Source organism: Drosophila montana, unplaced genomic scaffold (assembly GCF_035044405.1).
Source record: "Drosophila montana isolate Dmon_TW-CO22-7 unplaced genomic scaffold, ASM3504440v1 contig_3733_1, whole genome shotgun sequence".
Classification (NCBI taxonomy): domain Eukaryota; kingdom Metazoa; phylum Arthropoda; class Insecta; order Diptera; family Drosophilidae; genus Drosophila; species Drosophila montana.
In genome coordinates, this window is record NW_026998620.1 from 845,428 (window position 1) to 868,025 (window position 22,598).

The 22,598-nt window shown below is 43.8% G+C and overlaps 10 protein-coding genes across 34 annotated transcripts in view; 1 reads left to right on the forward strand and 9 right to left on the reverse strand.

Annotated features, from left to right (window-relative positions):
- Positions 1-22,598, forward strand: part of mod(mdg4) (modifier of mdg4) — a 31,542-nt gene that overhangs the window by 2,944 nt on the left and 6,000 nt on the right. The window contains exons 5-7 of one of the 24 annotated variants that reach the window (XR_010437587.1): positions 20,824-21,236; positions 21,310-21,338; positions 21,407-21,474. The exons of 7 other annotated variants lie outside the window; for them this stretch is intronic. Coding sequence is in view for 16 of the 17 variants with exons in the window: in XM_064694456.1 (XP_064550526.1) it covers positions 10,522-10,779; positions 10,839-10,952; positions 11,150-11,478 (701 nt within the window). In the remaining variant the exon portion in view is untranslated. Of the gene's footprint in view, positions 1-1,928; positions 2,522-2,614; positions 3,282-3,379; positions 3,639-4,067; positions 4,601-10,521; positions 10,780-10,838; positions 10,957-11,149; positions 11,546-13,810; positions 14,276-17,630; positions 17,993-18,416; positions 18,641-18,828; positions 19,344-19,455; positions 19,737-19,828; positions 20,002-20,365; positions 20,699-20,823; positions 21,237-21,309; positions 21,339-21,406; positions 21,475-21,733; positions 22,161-22,260; positions 22,377-22,598 lie in introns of those variants that run through there. 16 more of the 24 variants (XM_064694456.1, XM_064694465.1, XM_064694459.1 and 13 more) reach the window with 16 other exon arrangements.
- On the reverse strand, positions 4,845-5,498 carry pre-mod(mdg4)-U. Its single transcript, XM_064694481.1, has one exon. The coding sequence runs from the start codon at positions 5,496-5,498 to the stop codon at positions 5,070-5,072; it is 429 nt and encodes a 142-aa protein (XP_064550551.1). The 3' UTR covers positions 4,845-5,069.
- pre-mod(mdg4)-V lies at positions 5,409-6,106 on the reverse strand. The gene has a single exon (XM_064694480.1). The coding sequence runs from the start codon at positions 6,104-6,106 to the stop codon at positions 5,573-5,575; it is 534 nt and encodes a 177-aa protein (XP_064550550.1). The 3' UTR covers positions 5,409-5,572.
- pre-mod(mdg4)-W lies at positions 6,344-6,730 on the reverse strand (the record flags this gene model as incomplete). The annotated part of the gene is made up of 1 exon (XM_064694552.1): positions 6,344-6,730. A coding segment is annotated over one exon (387 nt), but the record flags the coding sequence as incomplete, so codon positions are not given.
- pre-mod(mdg4)-AD lies at positions 6,765-7,481 on the reverse strand. Of its 2 annotated transcripts, none has more exons than XM_064694484.1 (2): positions 7,348-7,481; positions 6,765-7,143 (listed from the first exon to the last, which is right to left on the reverse strand). In XM_064694484.1, exon 2 carries the CDS (start codon positions 7,019-7,021, stop codon positions 6,809-6,811), a length of 213 nt encoding a protein of 70 aa, XP_064550554.1. In that variant the 5' UTR covers positions 7,022-7,143; positions 7,348-7,481; the 3' UTR covers positions 6,765-6,808. The 2 variants fall into 2 exon arrangements, with proteins under 2 accessions (XP_064550554.1, XP_064550556.1); XM_064694486.1 differs by having other exon boundaries at positions 7,344-7,362.
- On the reverse strand, positions 7,348-7,632 carry pre-mod(mdg4)-AE (the record flags this gene model as incomplete). Its single annotated transcript, XM_064694487.1, has 1 exon — positions 7,348-7,632. A coding segment is annotated over one exon (285 nt), but the record flags the coding sequence as incomplete, so codon positions are not given.
- pre-mod(mdg4)-X lies at positions 7,454-10,083 on the reverse strand. The gene is made up of 3 exons (XM_064694482.1): positions 10,067-10,083; positions 7,951-8,280; positions 7,454-7,595 (listed from the first exon to the last, which is right to left on the reverse strand). The coding sequence occupies exon 2, from the start codon at positions 8,201-8,203 to the stop codon at positions 7,976-7,978; it is 228 nt and encodes a 75-aa protein (XP_064550552.1). The 5' UTR covers positions 8,204-8,280; positions 10,067-10,083; the 3' UTR covers positions 7,454-7,595; positions 7,951-7,975.
- On the reverse strand, positions 8,358-10,213 carry pre-mod(mdg4)-Y. Its single transcript, XM_064694553.1, has 3 exons — positions 10,208-10,213; positions 10,067-10,139; positions 8,358-8,710 (listed from the first exon to the last, which is right to left on the reverse strand). The coding sequence occupies exons 1-3, from the start codon at positions 10,211-10,213 to the stop codon at positions 8,430-8,432; spliced, it is 360 nt and encodes a 119-aa protein (XP_064550623.1). The 3' UTR covers positions 8,358-8,429.
- Positions 14,614-15,425, reverse strand: pre-mod(mdg4)-Z. The gene is made up of 2 exons (XM_064694483.1): positions 15,155-15,425; positions 14,614-15,096 (listed from the first exon to the last, which is right to left on the reverse strand). Exons 1-2 carry the CDS (start codon positions 15,207-15,209, stop codon positions 14,933-14,935), a joined length of 219 nt encoding a protein of 72 aa, XP_064550553.1. The 5' UTR covers positions 15,210-15,425; the 3' UTR covers positions 14,614-14,932.
- On the reverse strand, positions 15,493-16,808 carry pre-mod(mdg4)-T. Its single transcript, XM_064694559.1, has 3 exons — positions 16,755-16,808; positions 16,387-16,630; positions 15,493-16,317 (listed from the first exon to the last, which is right to left on the reverse strand). The coding sequence occupies exons 1-3, from the start codon at positions 16,806-16,808 to the stop codon at positions 15,815-15,817; spliced, it is 801 nt and encodes a 266-aa protein (XP_064550629.1). The 3' UTR covers positions 15,493-15,814.

Below are 22,598 nucleotides of genomic sequence, written 5' to 3' on the forward strand. Positions count from 1 at the left end.
TGTCATCGCTTCACATTACCTTTTTGCCCGTGCACATTTAAGAGCTGCTTTATCAACCATTAATATAGATAAGATAAGCACAAAAGCCAATGCTCTATTTTCGCTAAAAGAGCATTCGGCCGAGCGGCAGACCGAATGTAAATTTCAATTTGCTGAGGCAGCTGCTCCCGCGTTTAAATTCGTTTATTTATTATTAACGCGATGGGTAAGTAGAGTGTTTCATATGCATTTAAAACTGATGAAAACACCTGGATTCCTGGCTGGCGTAAACATCGAAGGACTGGCGGCCTCTGGAGCTACTGCAACTGGACTCGTTTGGCGCTGTAAATACGAAAGGTACTCTGTTAATGCAGGTAATCTCTTCTGTTAGATTTGTAGTATTTTGCATTTTATTTAACATTCTCAGCTAGGAGTTAGCCTGGAAGCACTGGAAATCGCTGGCGTTTGTTTACCAATTTGGTGCAACGTTGCCACCTGGTGAAAACTGGCAATACGACTCTGCCGGTGGTTGTTTTCTCTTTGTGAAGATGTTGTTACGAACCCCTGTGGAGCAACATAAAAGCTTGCTGCCAGGGGTTCGAGCAACGGCATTAATTGCCGAGTCTTCGTGTATTAGGACGTGTACAGTTATTAGCCTTATATTGTTCTGTGGGGCGGTAAGGATTTGGATTTTAATAATGCATCAGCATTTGGCGCATAGATATGCTTGTAAAATATTTGTTAACTGGGTTTGCTTGGGATCCGTCCGATTTCGGAGTAGGCAACAAATTGAATTTACGAATGGTAAATGGAATGGCGGCCGGAGATGCCACTTAGTCAAGTTTTCGCGCACTAGCATGATCGGCGTTGCCACCATAGTTCGTTGACAATTTCAAATGTAGATTGGGGTGGTTTCCGAAAGAATCTTGCCGCCAATAAGTAGTACGAGTAATATCAATGCAACGGAAAAAGGTGCAATTGTACGTTTTGTCTAGCGATTTTCACCATTGATTTTGGAGGTTGAATAACGCTGTATACATGCGTCAATACAAACAGACAAACGGTTGATATGTATGTATATCGCAACAAATACATAGAATGTAACTACAGTTTAAATTTGCATGATCTGGGAAAAGATTGTGCGCTAAATGTAGCGAATTGGTTGACAAGTCGTGCAAGAAAGCCAATAGGTGCGTATTGAAATATTAACTACCTAGGATACCTATCTAGATTTATGTTATATCTTAAAATGTACATTAAAAAAGAGTGCAAAATAAATGCAATTGGTTTTATTTGAATTGTGTGTAGTGCTGCCAGAATGGATTTTTATAATTTCTATAGCTCGTGAATGCAACGCTGTGTTTATAAGAGGTGGCAACGCCGTCAAAGATGCTTTGGCAAACCAAGCTACATACATATTTTTTGTTGGTTCGTTAATTTATTTTCTTTTTCATATATATATGCAAATTAATTGCTGTTTTATTATTGATTGTGAATAAACAGTGAAGTGTGCTGTGACTTGTGTTGTGAATGATCCTTCAAGCTTAATCACAGGCCATTTTTTCGTGCATGCCTCAGTGAATTTGTGCGTGTTTTGTGTATTGACAAAATTAAATTGTTTGTCAGTTTGTGGGACTGATGTAAGTTGGGTTCCATTTCGGACTCGTCTGTGGCTTTTAGAAGTAGCATCTTTATATGTGTGTACAGCATTTGTGTGTACATATGTAAGTAGATAGCGCCTTGGTGATTTGTGCGGTTGTCTCTGCTAATAAAATGCTTAAAGCCAAATGTTGAATGTCTGTTGTTTTATTTCACGTAGCGCCTAAGTCTAAACTGTAACTGTTTCCATATTGACCATATAATAACTAAGGCACGACATTTAATCATTCGATTCTCACAAACTCAATTCTTGTCACCCTCTGTTGTATTTTACGCGCTCGCTGACGCAGCTGGCAAAATCCAATTTATACGCAGCCAGAAGAAGAACGCGCAGCTCGTCTACAAGGATTACATCTACAACAAGAAGCTGACGCAGGCCAATGGCCAGACAACCTGGCGTTGCGCGGACGTTCTCAAGCTGCGCTGCAAGGCGGTCGTTATTACCAAGAACGGCGAGTTTCTCGACGCCCGTCGCCAGCATAATCATGAGTCGCATGCCAGCCGGATTGGACAACGCCAGTTGTACAATGTGGAGGAGGAGCTGGATGAGTATATCGAGATATGCACATCGAATCCAAAGATCTCGCAATACCTGAGCAGCAGCAACATCAGCATCATGACCGCAAAGGATGGCAAGGAGTGCAAACTATATGTGCCCGCCTCGGAGGCTACGGAAATTGAGATGCAGGCACTGGTCGATGCCGCCGACGAGGAGGATCTCATGGAGCGCGTTGTCGAGCTGAAGCCCATACAGCGTCTGTCGCACAAGCTCAAGCTGCATTAGAGGCTAATCAAAACGAAAGTTACAACAAATCCAAACATTTTACCACGTACTTGTACCCATGTCTAACCCTATTCAATAAAGCCAAAAACAAGCAGACAACTAGTTACTATTACTGTTATCATATAAGCCACATACCCTGTAAAAAACTGAAAGCTAACTCCTCACTAATTCAGCTGCATTTCTCTTTCACAGCCGACAGCCAGCTGCTGTTCATCGAGAGCCCCTGGTCGACGCCCTGCCTGGTGCTCAATGGCTACATGTACAACTGTCACAGCAGAAAGAACAACAAGGAATATTGGCGCTGTCACAACTACTCGAAGAAGGTGCACGAGCAGCGCTGCCGTTCCCGCTGCGTACTCGAGAACTGCAAGCTGAAGAGCATTACGGGTGGACTGCACAATCATGCGCCGCATACCGAAAAGATCGAGAAGATCATACAGCGCAATCGTCTGGCCGGGGTGAGCACGGCGCACAAGAAGCTCAAGCGTCTGCACCATATTAGCCACTACCAGCCGGAGCAGCCCAAGGTGGAGGAGGCGGAGGCGGTGGAGGAACAGGAGCAGGAGCTGTTGCTGCAAACGGAACAGCAGCAAGAGCAGCCGCAGTCGCATCATCTGCTGGCAACTGATGCGGCCACGCTGCAGCTAACCGAGCACGAACTGGTGCACGCCTCCCTGATGCTCATACACGACTAGAACGTGGCACATTAAGTTTATATTAGAGCCCTGCATCGGTTAATTTTATTTTCACCCGACTCGAATAGCCAATCAGCCGATGCAGGGCTCTAGTTTCCATGTTGACAGTGCAATTTAGTTACTAAGCACATAAGTCCGAATAAAGGCCAAAACTAAGCTAACAAGTTGTGAAATCTATCTGTATCTCATCTCTGTCAGTTGTAAGTTCTTCAATAAGCTATATATTAACGAAAAATACTCACCATTTTATGCATCTTTATAGTGCTCAGCTACAACTATCGCGGCCAGCTGGTGCATCAGGGCTTCTCGTTCAGCTGCCACTCGCGGAATGTGCCACGCTGTGGCGCCTTTTGGCGCTGCACCCAGTACAAGAAGCTCGGCTGCCGAGCAGCGCTGACCACCGAGCGGAAGGCAATTGTCGCTCAACGCGGATGCCACAATCATGCTGCACCGAAGCCGATGAAAACATTCGTGCCCAGAGTTTATAGTTCAACGAATGACACATAATTTTGTGATTGATTGTAATTGGTTTTAAGGCTTTTCCTTGTGCAAAACACTTTTAACACGCTTTTTTACTTCTCTTGCAGCGGAGCACGGGCTAAAAAGGACCTTTAATATGGATTGAACTGTTCCATTAAGATTACAGAGAAAACTTTTGTCTACTCAGCTGGAAAAGCTTACCCAAGGCTGCGCTCATTCAACATATTCGCTTTAAATAAAGATTCGGCTTGGTTAAACGAAAAAAAAACTACCTCTCGCCTTTCTCTAGATGCTTAAGTTTTAATTAAAATCTTATGTGCAGCTCTCCTCCTAAGTGAAAACTGAACGAGAAGGTTGCTGGCTCGAACCCTAACGAAGATAAAGTCTAGTAATGCTTAAAGCTTAGATTAACTATATCCAATCAAATTTAATTCCAATAGTATCCTACATTAACCTCTGCTCTCTTCCAGCTTACACGTACAGTCATAGAACACGCACCGCGAATGTGAGCAGCCCCTTGATTTTACGTCGCGATCCGCAGCGTGTGCCAGTGCCCAGGACAAGCATCAAACAGTTGTCCGCAGATGCAGTTGTCAAGCGGCGCACATTTACGCCGACAACACTTAACCTCAATGTGGACGCAGTTGTCGCTGTATCCCAGATGGAACCGGTGCGCGCCAGGCTAAATCTAAGCAATCCGGAGAACATATTGCGCACCTCGAGCAATCAGCATAACTTTGTGTTTGTCGGCGTGCCACGGATGAAGGGCAAGTGTGTGACCTGCCTGAAGAAGGGCAAAACCAATCTGGAGCGTCTCACCACCTGCTGCGATACCTGTCCCGGCAGCAATTGGATGTGCGAGCCCTGCTTCGAGGAGCTGCATTAGCCCAGATCCCAAGCATATGCAACTGCAAATATAAAGGTATACTTATCGGACACTGTTCCAATTTATTTTGTCAGCGTTTAAGAGTCGAGAAATATATATCTATATTTTATTTCCAAATCCTTGTAACGTGTCCAGAACTTAACATTTATATAAGTCGTTGTTTATATGTGTATGCTAGATTGGTCCTAGGATTATGAGATTCTGGAGCCGGGCTTATTGTTGCCTAGGTTGCTAAAGATATCTTTAAAACAAACTTAATATGCGAGCGATAGTTCCTGTACCAATATATATATATATATATAATAATAGAATCTGTTCGTACCCGAAACTTGGCAAGAGAGACTTTCGGGCATGGCTGAAGACTTTATATACTCTATGTGCTCGTCGGCTTCTTCCAGATTTATAAAAGTTTTATACAATTTATAACATCCTCTGGAAGCATAGCATGATCTAAGGTCAGACCTGACCCGACTGAGTGTGAAACTATATACATGTATCTTAATTTATATGAAAACCCTTTTTTGGGGTATAAAAAAAAAATGTTTTCACGCGGATGCGATGCGATTCGAGTTAAGATCGTAATATATTAACTGAGTGCGCGTCGCGACTTGGCACGTTCGCGCTGTCGCTTGCACATTTGATGATTGTGCGCTTCGTGGAGCACCTCGAGCGCATTGTCCTTGGTGCGGACGCGGGCGCGGCATTTGGTCGTCGAGCGTGTGGCGCAGATCCACTTGGTGCCGCGGCTGTTCTCCATAAACTTGACATAGCTGTGGCCGCCAAAGTTCAATTTGATTGATTTCCGTTGTCCCTTGGTGAAGTAGAAGATCGGTTCTGCAAAGGAGAGAGAGAGAGAGAGTGTGTGTGGTATTCGGTTAGTGCGTGCTCCAAAAGTGAAAATTGTGTGTACATTAAATCGAAGCGCTTGTGTGCTGTTTGAAGCCTTAGTTAAGTTTATTAAAATTGCGTTTACTTGAATAATGTGTGTGTGTGTGTGTATGCCCTGTAGAAGCATGAATGTATTAATTATAGACAATTGAAACACTACGAACTACGTATACCCTGCCGCTGCTGCTACCGCTGCCTCCCTCACTTCTTGCGGCCCAGCACACGGGCATGGGTGTGGGTGCCGCCCACAATGCCAGTTACATCGGCGACAATCTCCTCATATTTTAAATGCATGCCCAGCTCATTCACATCGATGGTGGCTGTGGCCTCGTCCGCCAACGTGGTGGTCAGCATGGCATCGCTAGCCAGCTGCTGCTGATGGTGGTGCTGCTGCTGCTGCTGGTGATGATGGAGGTGCTGCTGCTGCTGTTGATCCTGCTGTGCCTGCTGCGTCTGTGCCTGCTGCTCCTGCCTGGCTGTTGTTGTGGCATAGGCTTTGGCATTCGCATTGGCATCCGGCACTGGGACGCGCCGCACACGCTTCTTGCGCCGCACAATCTCCTCGTGCGTGTGAAAGCGATTCAGCGGGCAGACAATGTCGTTGATTGTGAAAACGCGAGAGCGGCACTTTTGATTCCACCATTGATTGCAGCGCCAATAGCGCTTCTCCTCGCCCGTCGACAGCTTCAGGGTCTTCTCGAAGATAAACGGCTGCCCGCCATAGATGAGCTGCATGCGGCCGCGCGACGTTGCCGAGTAGATAGCAATGCTGCTTTCTATATGCATAAATAAACGAAAATCGAAATTAGTTTAGTTTGAATACATATTAAAAATAACAATTATTAGTTAATCAGAATTAATCAGAGTCGTTTTCAAGTCGTTTCGCCATTCAGGGCTTACATATATTTTTTGTTTTCAGCTTAAAGTCTAAACCCGGCTAATTGCTGGGAGGCTGCGGGCTCAAATCCTGAGCTACCGGACGTATGGCTTGTGGCTCTCCAGCATGCGAGCAATGCGCCTGGAGGGCGGGTGATTGTGCTGCGGACGTGTCAGGCACACTTTGTAGCTGCCCATGGGTAGCTTGGTGGTGGAGAGACGGGCATTGCACGCCGGCAATCCAGTGCGTCGTATGCGACAGTTCCAGTAGGTGGTGGCGCCGTGCTCATTGTTCTTGGCATAGGCATATTTGTCATAGACCAGCTGCAGCGACTTCCGTTGGCCCTGGATGAAGCGCAGCTTGGGGCACTTGTCCAGCACGCACTGGCCCTGCGCATTGACCACCGCATCCACGGGCAGATAGTCGCCCAGAGCAGCTGGAAAATGGAGAAAGGGAAAATATATTAGTGTGATGAACAGGGTTTAGCAGCAGCGCCTGGCAAAAATAAATCAAAAATTAAAAGATGCACATAAGTTAAGTTTTATTTGCACTCAAGAGCCTTAGCTTAGTTTGACCGGGCGTATCCCCATGCACAGCGGATTGCGCGCCAGACAGAGCTTATCCACGTCCAGGCTCTCCTGCTGCTGCTGCTGCTGCGGTTGCAGCATAAACATGACCGGATGCGTGTGCCTGTAGCTGGTCACGTGTATCAGATCCCCATGGCTGGTGATGCGCGTCACCAGGCGGGCCCGACACTTGGCCTTGTGGTACATGGAGCACTTCCAGTCGCGCGACTTTTGACCCTCGCGCAGCTTCTCGTTGGGCGTGTACGTGTTGCCCTCATAGTAGACCAGGTCCGTGCCGCGATTGGAGCGCACATATTGCGCCACATTAGCTAAAAGCAGCAAAGAAGGCAAATAATTAAAGAACTTACTGTCTGTATTGGGTTAATGCGTAGCAAAGTGATGAGAGTTATATGTATTTTAATTATTAGTGAAAAGCAGGCGATTTAATTTGCATACGAAATACGGTTTATTATACATGGAGTGTGTGTATGTGCGTGTGTCTGTTTGTGTGTGTGTGTGCGTGGTGTACTTGCTCAATTTGTAGCTTTGTGTGCGGCCATTTTCTGCCCACGAATGTGATTGTGAACTCCATTGCGCAGCTGCACCTGGCCGGTCTCCTTGTTCTGTATGGCACGCGCCCGGCACTGGCTCCGAAAATTGGAACACTTCAGATAGCAGCGCTTCCGCTGCTGATAGCTGATCACAAACCGAAAGCCGTCGATGAGCAGGCAGCCGGCGCGGCGTCTGTAGGTGATGCGTCGGCGTCGTGGCGAGGAGGAGGCTGCAGGCAGAGCACAAAATAAACAAATGTTTTTAAAGGTTTAGTGAAGCAAAAGCGTGCGGTATGCGTGTGTGTTAGTAACAGACTAGCTTCAGATGATGACAAAAAATAAAATATAGCATAGTTATGGTGTTGTGTACAGGCTTAAGTTTATTAGGGACTAGTTGGCTACGGCTCGGTGCCAGTGTTGCCAATTCAGCGAATCAGCCAGACACCAAAGGGAATCGTCTTTCGCCTTGCATTCAGTGTTGCCTAATGGGCTATTTTCTAGCTAAATATGGCAACATTCAACTTTCGCCGAAAACAGTTGAAATCTTAGAACTAATTTAGTTTTTGGCAGCTCAATGTCAATTACCAGCAATCCTGTTGACAATTTATAGCTAACTGCAGCTATTTTTAACTTTGGATTCAGCTGGCAACACTGGCCGAGGCTTGTGCATTTTGAACATATTGCTGGCATGATTGTGCTTGCGATGGCTCAGCTTGATGCTGTTGCGGCTGCTGCCGGCTGTTGTTACGCAGCGTGCCGGGCAGCGAATCTTCACGTTGCTATTCTTGGTGCACACCCAGTTGATGGTCGTCAGATATTTGCGCTCGACGGTGTACATGTGCCCATTGTACACGAGATTCTGACCGCCGCGTCGATTGGCCACCAGACGATAGCTGCGCTGCACCCGAAGTTCATCTGCAAGAAGCACAAACAAAGATTAGTTTCCACTGTCGGATAATTGGTGGGTATTGCAAAAGAACATGAGCTACATATTTGTTTAAGTTAAACGCAAATCATATTTATTCGATTCAACGGGGCTTTTCTTTGTTTTGGACACACGCTCTTTAGGGATGATTGTGCTGGCCCCGCAGCGCTGAGATCTGATTCGACTTGGTCACCACGCGTGCCGTGCACTTGATATACTTGCAGCGCAGCTTGACGCACTCCCAGTAGCAGGCATCCTTGATGCGCCGGTTCAGGGTGAAGGGTTTCCCATTGATGGTCAGCAAATTGTTGCCGCGATTGCTGCGCGTAAAACAAACATCCAAATGATCGAAGCTCTCCTTTTTACCCGATTTCCGTTTCAACGATGGCAACTGTATTTTATAGTCTGACAGAAGGGTATCTGGAAAACCAAAAGGTTTACGGCTTGATTAGACGAGTTGCTAAGCTATAAAGTATTCTACTCTTTCAAATTAATTCAAATTCAGACTAGACAAACTAAATTCAATTTAAATATAAATTCTTTTTATTATTTCCATATTGTATTCGTCTTACAAGCTCAGAATCTTATATTAATAATCTTAAAATTAAAGATTTTTTATAAAGAAATTTAGCCCACAAAGCGTTTGATTTGTTGTTAAAATACTTTTATAGATAATTTTTTAAATATGTTTATTAAATCGTTGTTGTCTTACCGTGTGTCTATATTGTTGTAGCCGGGTTTAAAGAATTTATAAATAAAGCGAGATTATGATAAATATTAAATAATTACAATTGGAAGGCGCACTTCTTTTTTTTACACATTTTCACAAGCTTGGATTAAAAAATTACTGAAATTTCTGTTTTAAGTCGTATTGCTGTACGACTTTCTTTATTTTAACACGAACAACTGCCTGAACTAGCTTTCTAGCTACAAATTGGCCATAAACAGCTAGTACCTATTATTGACAGTAACAAATAGCTGAATATGTACAAAGTTCTAACTGTTTTTGGCTGACAATCTCTAAAAATCGCTACAAGTAGCCAGAAAACAGCTGAATCGGCACCACACGAAAGCAAAGCGCGACACGGGCCCAACTCTACTTATTATTGTTATAAATAATATTTAATTTTTGTATAAGTAGACTATAAATATTCACATAGGACACAGAAAAGAGATTCACACACTCTTAAAATGCTCTGGAATTTGATTAGCACCGTGCAGCAAACGTTTTAATTGCCAGACAGATAATTATGTCGTTCATTATAATGGAAGCTGCATTTGGCAGACACAGATGCGGGGCGGGAGACGACATGTTGCATTGTTGTCTGATTAATTTGCGCGCGAATTAGTGTGTAAAGGTGTGCGGGAAAGTATAATTAAGAGAAAATTTAACCATAAACGCATTGGCATCTGGCACATATCAAGGGTTGACTTGACAAGCTCCTCGCAAATTGCAGATTATGTTGATGTCAGTGACAGATTTAAGTCGGCTGTAAATTGATTGAATGTACACTTTTGGGGTTTCGATTTACTTTACGACTGTAGATCATTTCACAGCTTTGATGCCATAATTTGTACACAAACTTTTTCTTTTATTTTACAAACACAAACACAATATACATTAGTACACATATCAATATATAATTATGCTCACATCAGCAACAGCTTCTTTGCCACAATTACACTCTCGCTTGCATTATGGAGGCCACAGCAAGGTATTTACTGTACGCTATTCACATTTTATTCGGTTTAACTAAATATTTAGGAATTTCTTACAGCATTTGCAGAAATTTTGTTTTCTCAACTCCGGCGACTTCTGGCGTTGCCAGATGTTTGGCGTTGCCACACGCTTGATGTACAAAGCAACGCTGAGTTAGCATTTTTTATGTGTGTGTTAGTGTGTCTCTTCCAAAAGACGTGCATTTTCTAGTTTCTCAAGATATTAACAATTGTCAAATGGCATTGAAAGTGATTTCAAATTAAAACGCTTAATTTGTGTACTGACGATTTCAAGTGTTAATTGTGAAATGTGCCTTGTTAACGAAAAAAATGCTCAAAGCATTCGCCGCGTTCGCTTCGCAAATGTAGGATCTCATTTTAAAACTTTATATATATATGTAAAATAAAATAATACAGCAAGCATTAAATGTGTTTTTTTTTTGTTATTTAATTTATTATTTTTAAATTCATTGCCAACATTATTGTTATTAAATAATTGTGTGCATTTGCAGTGCAACCAAAGCAAACGCCAACCGGAAAGAGCCAAAAGGAAGCGGAAATAACCACAAAGTCAACCAAGGATGCGCGAATACCGCTATTTGCGGGCAGCAAAGTGTTCGTCTCGAAAGAAGACTTAGCCAAGGTTTATGTGCCCATTCCGCCAATATACACATCGCGCGTGACTGATCTGGTGATTGGCAAGGAGCAGCTGAAACGCATTGCGAGGGGCGAGCTGCAACCGCAAAAGGACCTGTTCCAGGCAATTATAAGTATATTACCGACAATATTCTATCTGTTATATGTTAAACTAAATGATTCTCTGCCGCAGCTCATGTATGCCAGGTGTTTGCCCGGCGCGGCGACAAGCTGAAGGAAGCCACAGTCCAGGAGTTCATAGATCACAAGCTGGCCACCATCAAAGCCAATCTGGCCGGCGGCATTAGTTAGTTAGTAATTATATAATATACAAATGCCGCATTGTATGTTGAGTGTTGATAACTGAAATAAAATGTTGTAGAACAATTTGTTAATACCCCCGCCCCGCCCTTGTGATGTGTAGCATATAAGACTTGCCATTTATACGTGTATCTCTCTGTTATTGTAACGCCCTAATATATTGATATTCTTTGCTATTTGTAGGTGTCATGCAGTCCATCCGGGCGCTCTTCGAGGACAAGAACACCAGCACCAACATTCAGTATACGACAACGCAACGTGGTCGCATCATGCTCATCTACAACGGCTATCGATATGTGGTGAATCGCCAGAGCCTGAAGAACGTTTTCTGGCGATGCTCGCGCTATGTGAAGCACTGCTGTCGCGCTACCCTGGTCACGTCCAAGGTGAACGACGTGACGCTTCGCATCGCCGGCTCGCCGCACACCCATGGGCCCGAGGTGAAGGCCGATGAATGCAGCTCGCCGGAGTTTACTGTCGAGATCCTCGACGAGCTCTCGGAGCTTCAATAAACTATTTTCCCCGTAATATTTGTTTAATGCATAAGATGTCGCTGCAATAAATTGAATAACACATGAATGTCTTCATGTTCTCGTTTCTCTGCTACACAAATAAGCCCAGCATGCAAATATTTCGCAACTAATTAACTAATCCTTGCGCCTCTTGCAGTTGACGTCAAGCTGGAGTTTAGTTCGGAGCACTCGGCAAACACGACGCCGATTCCGTCGGAAACGGATGCTGCGATAGCCGCCTTTACTGTCGCTTGCCTCAGTGACGAGGACTCCATGTCCATACGGAAACCGTTTACGCTGCCAAAAATTCTCGATGGTAAGTTCTATAAGAATATACAACCCAACCAGAAGACGCCCGGCGCCATACAAGCTACCTGCACCAGCTGCTTTGGCCTCATCTCGGGCACCACCAAATCCACCGGCAATTTCCTAAGCCACATCAAGCGTCGCCACAAGGAGCTATTGCCGCTCTGTCAGCTCTACTGCCAAGCCAAAAGCAATGTCAGCACGAGCGCCAGCTTGAATAGCAGCAAACCCGCGATTCCAATCACCCCAAGTGCCATCGAGCAGCAGCCGCCGCCGAGCATGGCTGCACAGCTGCCCACAGCGTATGCGACGGCCACGGGCCACCTGGCGGTGTCCATGCCCCTGGCCATGCCGCTGTCCATGCCGGTCACTGTGCAGGCACCGCAAATGATGGCACTGATGCAGCAGCATCAGAGGAGCACAGCGATGCCTCAGCTACAGAGCTTAGGTCCCGGCCATGGTGCTGTGTACATCAGCAAGGATTACTAGACCAGGTGTAGGCCTTGGAAGACAGACAGAGTACCTATCCTAAGTGCAACTTCGTACAGGTCTTTGGTATATATTTTGTATCAATTGTCAATTAACGAAAATTATGTGTACATTATAAATTTGTAATACAAAAAACAAAGCTGGCGTCGTAAGTTTTTTATACCCCCCCAAAAACCATATGAAAACGAATCTTAAGGGTTTTGCATGGAACAGGAGACCTTCCTCTAATGTTGTTAAAAAGAATTAAATAAAAAAGATTGTGAGGCATGGTTCAAAATTATGAGCGCTAGGTTTTCGTATTATATATAAATTATGAAAATTCCATTTCCTCCTAAATGGAAACTCTTTTTTGAAGCTAAAGCTGTGTGATTTGGTATATATAGATGTTTGTGTTCCATATTTAAGCCCTAAATTTGTTTATAAGGTTTATAAGGACTTAAAACACGGAAGTTAATCCCGCATTCTTTCCTATTCTTAAGCGGAGAAGCAGCAAAGGCGCTGTGTTAAGGGCTCAGCAAGGGGCTAGAATTTTTGTAAGGGTATCTCCAAGTCGATCACGTTCGACTAGACTTATACTTAAAGCCAGTCGCTTGTACTTTTACTCTACACTAGAACTGAGGAGCAAGTTGAACAATCTTGTGTTTAATAAAGTCTATAAAAAGCCTAAATCTAAAAATTTCATTTTTAGCAGCTTTTGTTGTCGCAATCTTTACCTAGCTTATTTTAATTATTTATGCAATCTAATCTTCTTTCTTCTCCAGTCTGCAGTTTGAACTGACAAAAACTGACAGCTCATCTGCCGCGAATTGCAATCTTCACTTAATTTTCATAAAGATTTCTTTTCCGTTTATTTTCAGTTCAGAAAAAAAGTCGTGTGCGTAAGAAGAAAGCGGCTCGCATCGATGGCGACGCCGTCTTCAACATGACCACCCATCTGAGACCCAAGCTGGCAATTGACGGGAACGAGTACAATTTGCATCGTGGCTGTGATAAAATCGGCGCTTGGCGCTGCAGGCAGGTGGCAAGGGGTTGCAGATCGCGGGTGAGCACCTTTCTGGTTGACTCACAAGTTAAATACCAATTTCTGCGCGCCGAGCATAATCACGGACCTGATGCCGGCAAGACCAAGCCGAAGCAAGGCATTTCGGAGAACGGATCTGGGCACGGGAAATCAAAGTCCAAGAGCGCAAAACGAAAACATGTTCTAACTAAACGAAACGAAAACGTTTGAGTTTCTTTTTTAAATGACATCTCAGCTTAAGTTACCCATCTGGTAGATCCAGAAGTTCTTCTATGCAGCCGGATCTGATGTCGACAAAAAAAGGGTTCTGCGTTAGCCCAAAAAAAATGTAGAAATTTCCATTTAACACAAGCTACAAGCTTCATTTCTAGCATTAAAATAAACATGTTTCAAACATATAAAAAAAAATCTTAAAATAATTCTAAACTCTCCTTTTTGTTAACTTGCAATCATTTTAGTTTAAGATCTGAAGAAACGTCTGTTAACTTTCTTAAAATCTCTTTCGTTTTCTTGCAGTTACAACTCGTGGCCGTAAGCAGAAGTACAGGGCCTACGATGGCACCGCTGTCTTCGTGTTGACGGCCCGCAATCGGCCCAAGCTGATCATTGGCCAAAATCAATTCATAGCCCATCGCGGTGTTGGCAAAATCGGAACGTGGCGCTGCTCGCAGCACTCGAAGGGCTGCAAGGCGCGCGTGTTCACCTTTGCGTGGGGCTCAGAGATCAAGTATCGTTTCTCGTGCGCCTCGCATGTGCATCGAAATGTTACTGCCACGACATTGTATTTTAAGAAAAAGCTGGCAAACAAGTTTGTTAAGCAAGAATAAAACGAATATCTAGGATAAATAACCTAGCTGATTTACTGCAGAAGCTATAAGTTATAGTAGGCCAAATGTTAATGGAATTTCGCTCATATTTGGGAGCTCGATGTATCTTTGTTTTGCCAAATTTATTTAAAATATCTTACGAAACAGAAAAGAACTCAATAATTGTGTTTTCCTATGGTAGATGCATAATCTAGACGAGATATTGGAACTTTATGGAGATTGGGGCATACTCAAAATTCTCTAGATCTCTGAGACCGAAGCGCTCATACAAACGGACAGATGCTGATTAGGCATATATAGAGCTTATAGAGTCGGTGAAGTCTCCTTCTGCCCATTACAAACATTTCCACAAAACAAAAATACCCATTCTAGCCGCTTTTAATGGGCGTAGAGACAGATTTGGGCATATATCTACTCGTCTGCTGATACTGTTCAAAAATATATAAAGACGTCTTTCAGTATTACTTAAAGAAATTAATTATAGCCTGCAAATACTTTTTATATCGATCTTTATATCGATACACTTTTGTCTACACTTAAAATATGTCTTTTTCAATTTATACATAAATGTTTATAATGATAATAACTACAGTAGTTAACGTTTTGCGGGCTCTAAGGCCGTTTCTACAAGCATTCATTTAACTAAGTTAGCTGCTCAGATCTTTCAACGATACTTTAAATATTTTCAATAAGAATTGACTTTTTTGGTTAAGCCTACTTAAGAACTTAGATAACCTACTGGGTCTCAGGCTCATTTCAAAATTGTACTCCATTTTGGTACTATTCGATTTCTGGTTTCTCAAAGACCTTTCTACGCAGTTTCGGACTTAACCATTTGATCGATGCCGCTGTCGGCGCGATTCCAGCCATGTATGCGATCCGCGGCGGTCAGAGAGCTCAGCTTCTTGTGTATGAGCATGCCCGAGGCTTTGGCTGCCTCAATGCGCTTCGTGTCGCCCATATGGTTGTGCACATCTAAAAAAAAACAGGAGCATGTCAAAATGTTGTTTATTAAGTGAGTTTGAGGACAAACCGTTTGTTACGTAGAGATCATCGCCGATGGTCTTCAGGCGGCTGCGACACTTCATCGAACGATTCTGGACACATTCCCAGTACAAGATATCGTTGCTCTTGCCGTAGAACTTGAGATTGGAGCGATAAACGAAATTGTTGATGGTCAGCAAGGTGCCGCCCTTGCGGCTGATCAGGAACGTCTGCGGGCCACAGTTGTGCACATGCTGGGTAACTGCAAGGAGTTAGATGGAGAACAGTGAATTAATTCTACGATTTGTTCGAATATTGTGCATATCAACAAATATATATGCTTGATTTTTAACAGATTTTTAGAGTGTGGCGCTTACGTGCTAGCTATTTAATATGGAATCGCGGCTTTATTGTCCTCAATGTTTGTTACAAAAAATTGTTGTTTAAAAGAATTAAGTGTAGCTTGCAAATTGCCTTGAAACGTTGTCGTGATTATTTTAAGTATATAGTGTATAGTAAAATGTATGTAAATCGTATGTATGTGTAGTTGCGTGTAGGCACTGCGGTGCCGACCAGTGTTGCCAAATGATGAGATGGTAAAAGTATTGCATAAATCAGTTAAAGGCTTAAACTGCCGTAAATAGCTATATTTTAGCTGGAAAATAGCTGGATTGGCAACACTGGCGCCGTCAGACTTCTCAGCTTTTAGTTATTTTTTCTTGTTTTGCAGCGCCTTCTGCAGGCGCCGCTTGATCTTCTCGCGAAAATCATTTGGATCGATTTCTTCGCCTGTGGGTTTTATATTGGAATTTTCCTCTTCTCCAGCAGCGGTTTCTGTGCCCGTGGATTCGTTAGCGTCAGCTTCTTCAATTTCATGTATTTCGAATACTTCGCCGTCCTCCTCCTCCTCATCCTCGGCATCCGCTTTCGCTACGCTCTTTTGTAAGACAATCTCGACTTTTGGTTCTGGCTTGGGCTCCACGCTGACAGCGCTCTCGCCCGGCATAAATTGCGAGGAGGTGACGCTCTTGTCGCTGGCCTGCATGAAATGCACATGTTCTCCATCGAAGGGAAAGACGTTCTTTTGGTCGCACACCACGCGCACTTTGCACTCCTCGCCATGCTCCCTGAAGCAGCATTGGAACACCGAGAATTCAGCTTTACGGAACGAGAACTTGAACAAGTGCCCCTCGTAGACGAGTTTCACGCCACCTGCAAAGTAGGGCAAATCTTTCATTAATATCATCGGGGAAGCAACAAGTGCCAGAGCAGATGACTTACCTTTGGTAGTGGAGGCATACACGGCTGGCCTGCTGGCGACCTCGTTTTCTGTGGCCGCCTTCAGCTTGTCGAGCAATTTGAGTTTTGGCTGCGCATCGTCCACCTTTGTTCTGGGTCGGCCGCGTTTACGTGGTGGAATTACCTGCGGTGCGGGCAATGTTGATGTGGCTGGAGCTGTAGTTAAATTGAAGTGCGGTAGAAAGTGGTTAAAACGGGGCTCAGCATGTAAGCAGCTTAACGGAAACTAAATAAAACACAAGTCTAAGGTTCGTGCCAAGTTGGTGGGCATTTATTAAATAATAAATTAAATAAAAATAAAATATAATGCGCTGCAAATGTAAATCACAAGCTAAGAAGAAGCACTGTACTTGCGGGTGAAATGTTGCCACCTGCCAGCAATTGAGGGCACAGTTGCCACACATGTTGTAAAAATGTACCAACAATGGTACCATATGTATTCGACGGGCCAACCTATTGTATATATTAACATATATCCGTTATATAAAAATGAACATGGTACCTTTAATAAGGCGACATTTGAAAGCTTCTTATCATTTGAAACACCTTAAAAATTTGCAAAATTTCGAAATTGATTTTCTTTTTGGTACATATTAGATTTTTCGAGTGGCAACTATGATAATGTGTGGATGCAGCCTTGCCATATCTGAAAGAGCACAAGTCAGCCATCTTGTTATTATTTCGCCGTATTCTAGTGATTTTTCGCCGCGTTTAACTACGCTTGGTTTTGCTTGTTAATAAATTTATTGAAACCTGCTACAATAATTGTTGTTTAAAATGTGCCAAAGAAGTGAAATACCATTGTGCAAATGTGCTGTATGTGCTGCGTGTATAAAATGTGATCAAATGTTACCAGAACGACGCCAAGTGGCTGCAGCACGCTTTGTATCTTTTGCGTTGTTTGTGTTTTGTGAGACTTGAGCAAAAAAGATTGAGTTTATTTTTGCCATCAATGGCAGTAAATTTGAATTAAACAAACAATTTTCTTGAGCGACGGCAATGGTAAGTGTTGCAACTTAAACAAAACCCATAGATGATACGCTATACAATGTAAACTCCTTTAGTATATGGCATATATATGTATGTATGTATATGTGTGTATACCTTGAATAAAATATTTGCTGCTCCAAATGTTCGTGTATTTTTCTTCTGTAAACTAAGTGATTTATTAAGGACGCCAGCAAGCAGGAGCCACAAATATTACCCATTTTTCTATACAATTGCAGGCATAGCCATCGCCCAGAACGGTCAGTTTATAGCGGAGCTGCCGACCAGCGTTTGGATAAACAAATACGATTATTTCTTTATACGCAACCAGAAGCAGGGCTACAATCTGATCTTCAATGGCTACATGTACAAGAAGGAGGCCAGCTTTCGGGCGACCATCAACTGGATCTGCTCCGACGGCAACGGCAAGCGGATTAACGAGAACAAGTGCTCGGCACGTGCCATCACCAAGTTCGAGGGCGGCATTAAGCTTGGCAAGAATTCGCACAATCATCCGCCCCGATTCACGGGCAACACGCTGCCCGCCAAGCTCATGACCAAGGAAATGTTATTGCAGCACTATTAAAAAGCCAAAACAACCAACAACAACAACAAATCTCTCGTCTTGTAGTCTATTTAGTTGTGTGCGCGTAGCAGTGTACAGTGAAAGCTCGACGAACGGACAGCTCAAAAAATATTCAGAAATACACTGAAAAAAAAAAGACAGTATAAATCTTGAAATAGTCGACAGTGTGTGATATGTACATAATTTTTAAGCGACAATCTCCAATATACATTTTATAAGAAAATAGTTTTTTAAATATTTAAAAATATTGAAAATATGCAATGACAATTTGTAAAAAGCTTAAGAGCTGCTGCTATATGATTAATATGTGGTCCACCTTAGCGAGCTTTCACTGTGCGCCCAGTTTAATTTAATGCTCATCCTAGTATCTATCGCATCAAAGCATTTCTCCTCATCATCCAACCACATAATTTGTATTTATCATCTCGATCCCAACTAGCAGCAGCCGCATCTGTCAAGTTCCAGCGCACAACCCGGGGCGAGTTCCTGCTGATCGATGGGCGCAGCTATAAGAAAACCCGGGCCATGCAGTATCGCACATATTACCACTGCCAGACGCCGAACTGCGGGGCGCACTATGTGCACGTCGAGCTGAGCCGCCGGCCGCGGCTGACCAAGTACAATGGGCATGCGGCGCACTGCGTCTAGCTGCGGGATGTGAATTATAGCCAATAGCCATAGCCTTAGTGTAAGCTCCTGTAACTGATTTGAGTTAACTTAAATGAAAAGCAACAATCGAAACTTGAAGCCTTGTCTTTTATTTATGATCAGGCAGCAGCTGCTAGTTACACATGTTCCGAATCCGTTTCAAACACACACGCACATTCTCTCTCTCTCTTTTCTAATTGCAGTCAAGTTCGACTATCAGATCAGCGTGGACGTGGACGTGGGCGATCCGGATCCGGCGCCGGACTGTCAGCAGCGACGCAGCGCGGCGGCCGCCGTCGGCGACAACAGTTCGCCCTTTTTCATTGTCAGCAAATATGGCACCAAGCAGATCATGCTGAAGCAGCACACCTTCAATCGGCACATCACACGCGAGGATGTCACCTACTGGCGCTGCAGCCAGTTTGCCGTGCTGCGCTGTCGAGCTCGGCTCAAAACCAAGCTGGACACGCTCACCATACTGAACAGCGAGCACAACCATGAGGTCATCTCGAAGGCGCGCAAATATGGTTCGCTCAAGCGTCAGCGGGCGGAGGCAGCGGCCCGTGCCGGCAAGGACGAGGACGACACGAAGGCTGAGACAAGCGCCTGATTTTCATGTTAACCTTAAGCCAATTGTACATACGCAAAGCATGTTTAGTGGATCAGCTTCATACTCTCAATATATGTGTTAAATAAAAGTCAATCTAGAGACGTGCACGCAGCTTTCTATACTCTTTGTGAAAACCTCTTTCTATCTATCCATATTTAAAAGATTTTCCAAATACTTTACTAATTCGTTTTAACTCTCTCTCTCTGTTTGCTCTCTCTAGATGCCATGTCCTATTACTCCTACATCACGGGCTTCCGCGGCAGTCGCAAGCTGAAGATTGGCGAGTTCACCTTCACACGCAATAAGGCCACCGGGGCCAAGACCTATTGGTCCTGTGCACGCGCTGGCGCCCACAAGTGCAAGGCGCGCGTGGTTACCATCGAGGATAACGACGTGATCGTCAAGTGCAGCCAGCACAATCATCCGCCATACTAGTCAACGTTTTCAGTAGTCTTTAGCGTTTACAATTTAGCAAAAAATAAAATTGATTTCATTTAAAAATTTTGGCTACACCAATTGTCAAGTTTAATTAGCTTCTAATTAATTGTATTCCCAGTACATATAACTAATTGCTGTTCCAACTCTCTACACAGATAGTTGCGCGTCGCTGGACATACTGGAGGATCTGAATCGGGCTGCCATCAAGCATTCGCTGCTCTCCTTTGTCCGAGGTCAACGCGGCTGCAAGCTCTTGGCCTTCAACGGCTACAACTATGTGCGCAATCGACGCAGCGGCCTCAAAACCTACTGGATATGCTCCAAGAAGGTGAGTATTTGACCTGGAAGTGTATTGGAGCCCTGCTTCGATTCAATTGCATCATACTCAAACCGACCGACTCGAGCAAAGAGAGACTCACACAAACGAAGTTCGAACTGCGACATGTTCGAGTTCGTACTCAACTCATCCGAAACACTCCGACTTATCAAAGACAGACTCATTCAAACGAGGTTTGAACTGTTCGAGTCGGCGACATGTTCGAGCTCGAACACTCCGAATACTCAAATTTTTGTTCGAGTGTCAACCGACTCAGTCGAATAAGTTCGAGTTACGCATTTCGACTGGTTCGTGCAGGGCTCCAACGTGTATATATTCTATTAATAATTACCCAATCCCTTCTCTACCTTCACAGGGCAGCACCAAGTGCAACGCGCGCGTCGTCACGAACGTGATTGAGGGCGTGCACAAGATTGTGCTCGAATCCTGCCATCATACCTGTTTCAATTTCGATCGCAAGAAGCGTATGTCGATTATCACGCCGCTGATCAAAACGGGCCACAGATCGGCGGGCAAATCGTCGTCGTCATCGGCGCTGTCCGGCTATGTCAAGACGGAAGCCGAGGAGGATCTGACGCTCGAGCTGCGCTCGCTTAATCTAAGCATTGAGGATCTGCAGCAACTGCAGTAGCCAATTAGGATTAGTTGCTAAGAAACTAAATAATAAAATAAACTGGCCTGCTACGCAGCGCATAAGTAATTATACACACACACATGAAACAATGCCAACTAAGTATATCTATTGTTAAGCAAGAGTCGCATTTATAGTTTAAAGCCTGTCTAATTCGTCATCTGCATTTCGTATTTTTGCAGTGCACATTCAGCTGCTGCGTCGCGCCTCGGCGCCAACCATCCAATCGTCCTCGCAGCAGGCGCTGGTGAAGCGCGTGCGTCTGGCCAAGACCATGGAGGATATACACTATATGAAAACGCCCGCCGGCAATTGTGTGCTGCACTGCGGCGAGCATCGCTATCTGCGCAATGCCGCCTACAAGGACAAGGTCTACTGGAAGTGCAGCAAGTGGCGCAAGCAATGCCGCGCCAGAATCATCACAAATACCACGTCCAATGGCCAGCCGCGATATGCCATCAGCGGCGTGCACAATCACGCGTAGTTGGATGCCAGGGCATCCCAGCTAAATGAGGCCAATTAAACTAAGACTAGGCTAGTTACTTATTAAATCGATGCATTAAACGAAGTTCGCCTGGCACAGCTATTAAACTAGGTGAGTTTTCCGCTGTGCTCAATTTGTAATTGCTTTAAACTAATTCCATTTTATTTATTTATTTATTTTTTAGCCGCTTAAGTTTGAGTTTTGAACAACTAGGTGAGTTTCTCGCTGTGCTTAATTTTTAATTGATTTAAACTAATTTTATTTATTTATTTATTTTTTAGCCGCTTGACGTCTCAGCCTTTGTTTATTATTTGACTGGCAGCTAAAATATAAGCTTTACGCAAATCAACTAATCGAAAATGCTTTTAATTTTATATTTATTATAATTAAATTTAAATCTCGCAGAAAATATTAGTTATAATTGTAAGGATATATTGAAAGTACTTGCAACTACTTTTATATTCTTTATCTATATTTAGTTTTCCAATTTGCAAGTTATTGTACTCAAGTGCGCCCAAGTTTCAACTTCTTTTTATTGTGTATTATTTTATTTTCTTCGTATCTTCTGTTTGCTTATTTGTAACTAACCTGACGCCTTTTTCTTGCAGCATTGCGCCAGCTGGATCCCAACAATCTGGGCGACTATGGCAATGAGAGTTTTCTGCCCAAGTCGCGCGGCATTGTGCCGCAGTCGATACGCTGCGGCCTATCCGCGAAGCGCACCTGCACCCGCACCCTGGACGACTGGGATCGTGTGCGCTATGTGCGCACGCTCGCCGGCGATGTGCTCATCTATGATGGACAGCGCTTTACGCGTCGCGGCGCCTACGGGGACACGATTTATTGGGTCTGCAGTCGCAAGCGACTGAATTGTAAGGTGTACATGATCACCAACCGAAACAAGCCCACCTATGTGGCCATATCGGGCGTGCATAATCACATCTAGGCAACTAGGAACAACTAGGAACAACAAATTACAAACACAAATATTCTCTTCTGTTATTCTCAATAAATGTTCGCACAATCCTAACATAAGCCTTAGCCTTATAACTTGCCATGGCACTCTTCTTACACACATAATATCAGTCTAACTTTATAAACAATGCTAATTGTTATTTTTGTACAATTATTTCAGAGCTGGCGGTCTTCGGCACGGGCCAGCGCGGACGCACAGTTCTGCTGCACAACGAACAGAAGTTTGTCAAGAATCGCAGCTCCGCCTCGCGCACCTATTGGATATGCTCACGCAAGGTACGTCATACGATCTCTCATGATATATGCCTATATCTTGGCTGCATATAAAAATAATTAAAATTGTCGCCGATTCGGTTTAGTTTTTCAATCAATTCCTTGTCTTGGCAGCTGCCTTTTTGTAGCTGTTTTCCTTTTATATTCAATTTTTATATTTAGTTTCTATTTTTGTAGAATTTTTGCTATTTCTTTTTGAAGCTGTTTTCCTGTTATAATTAATTT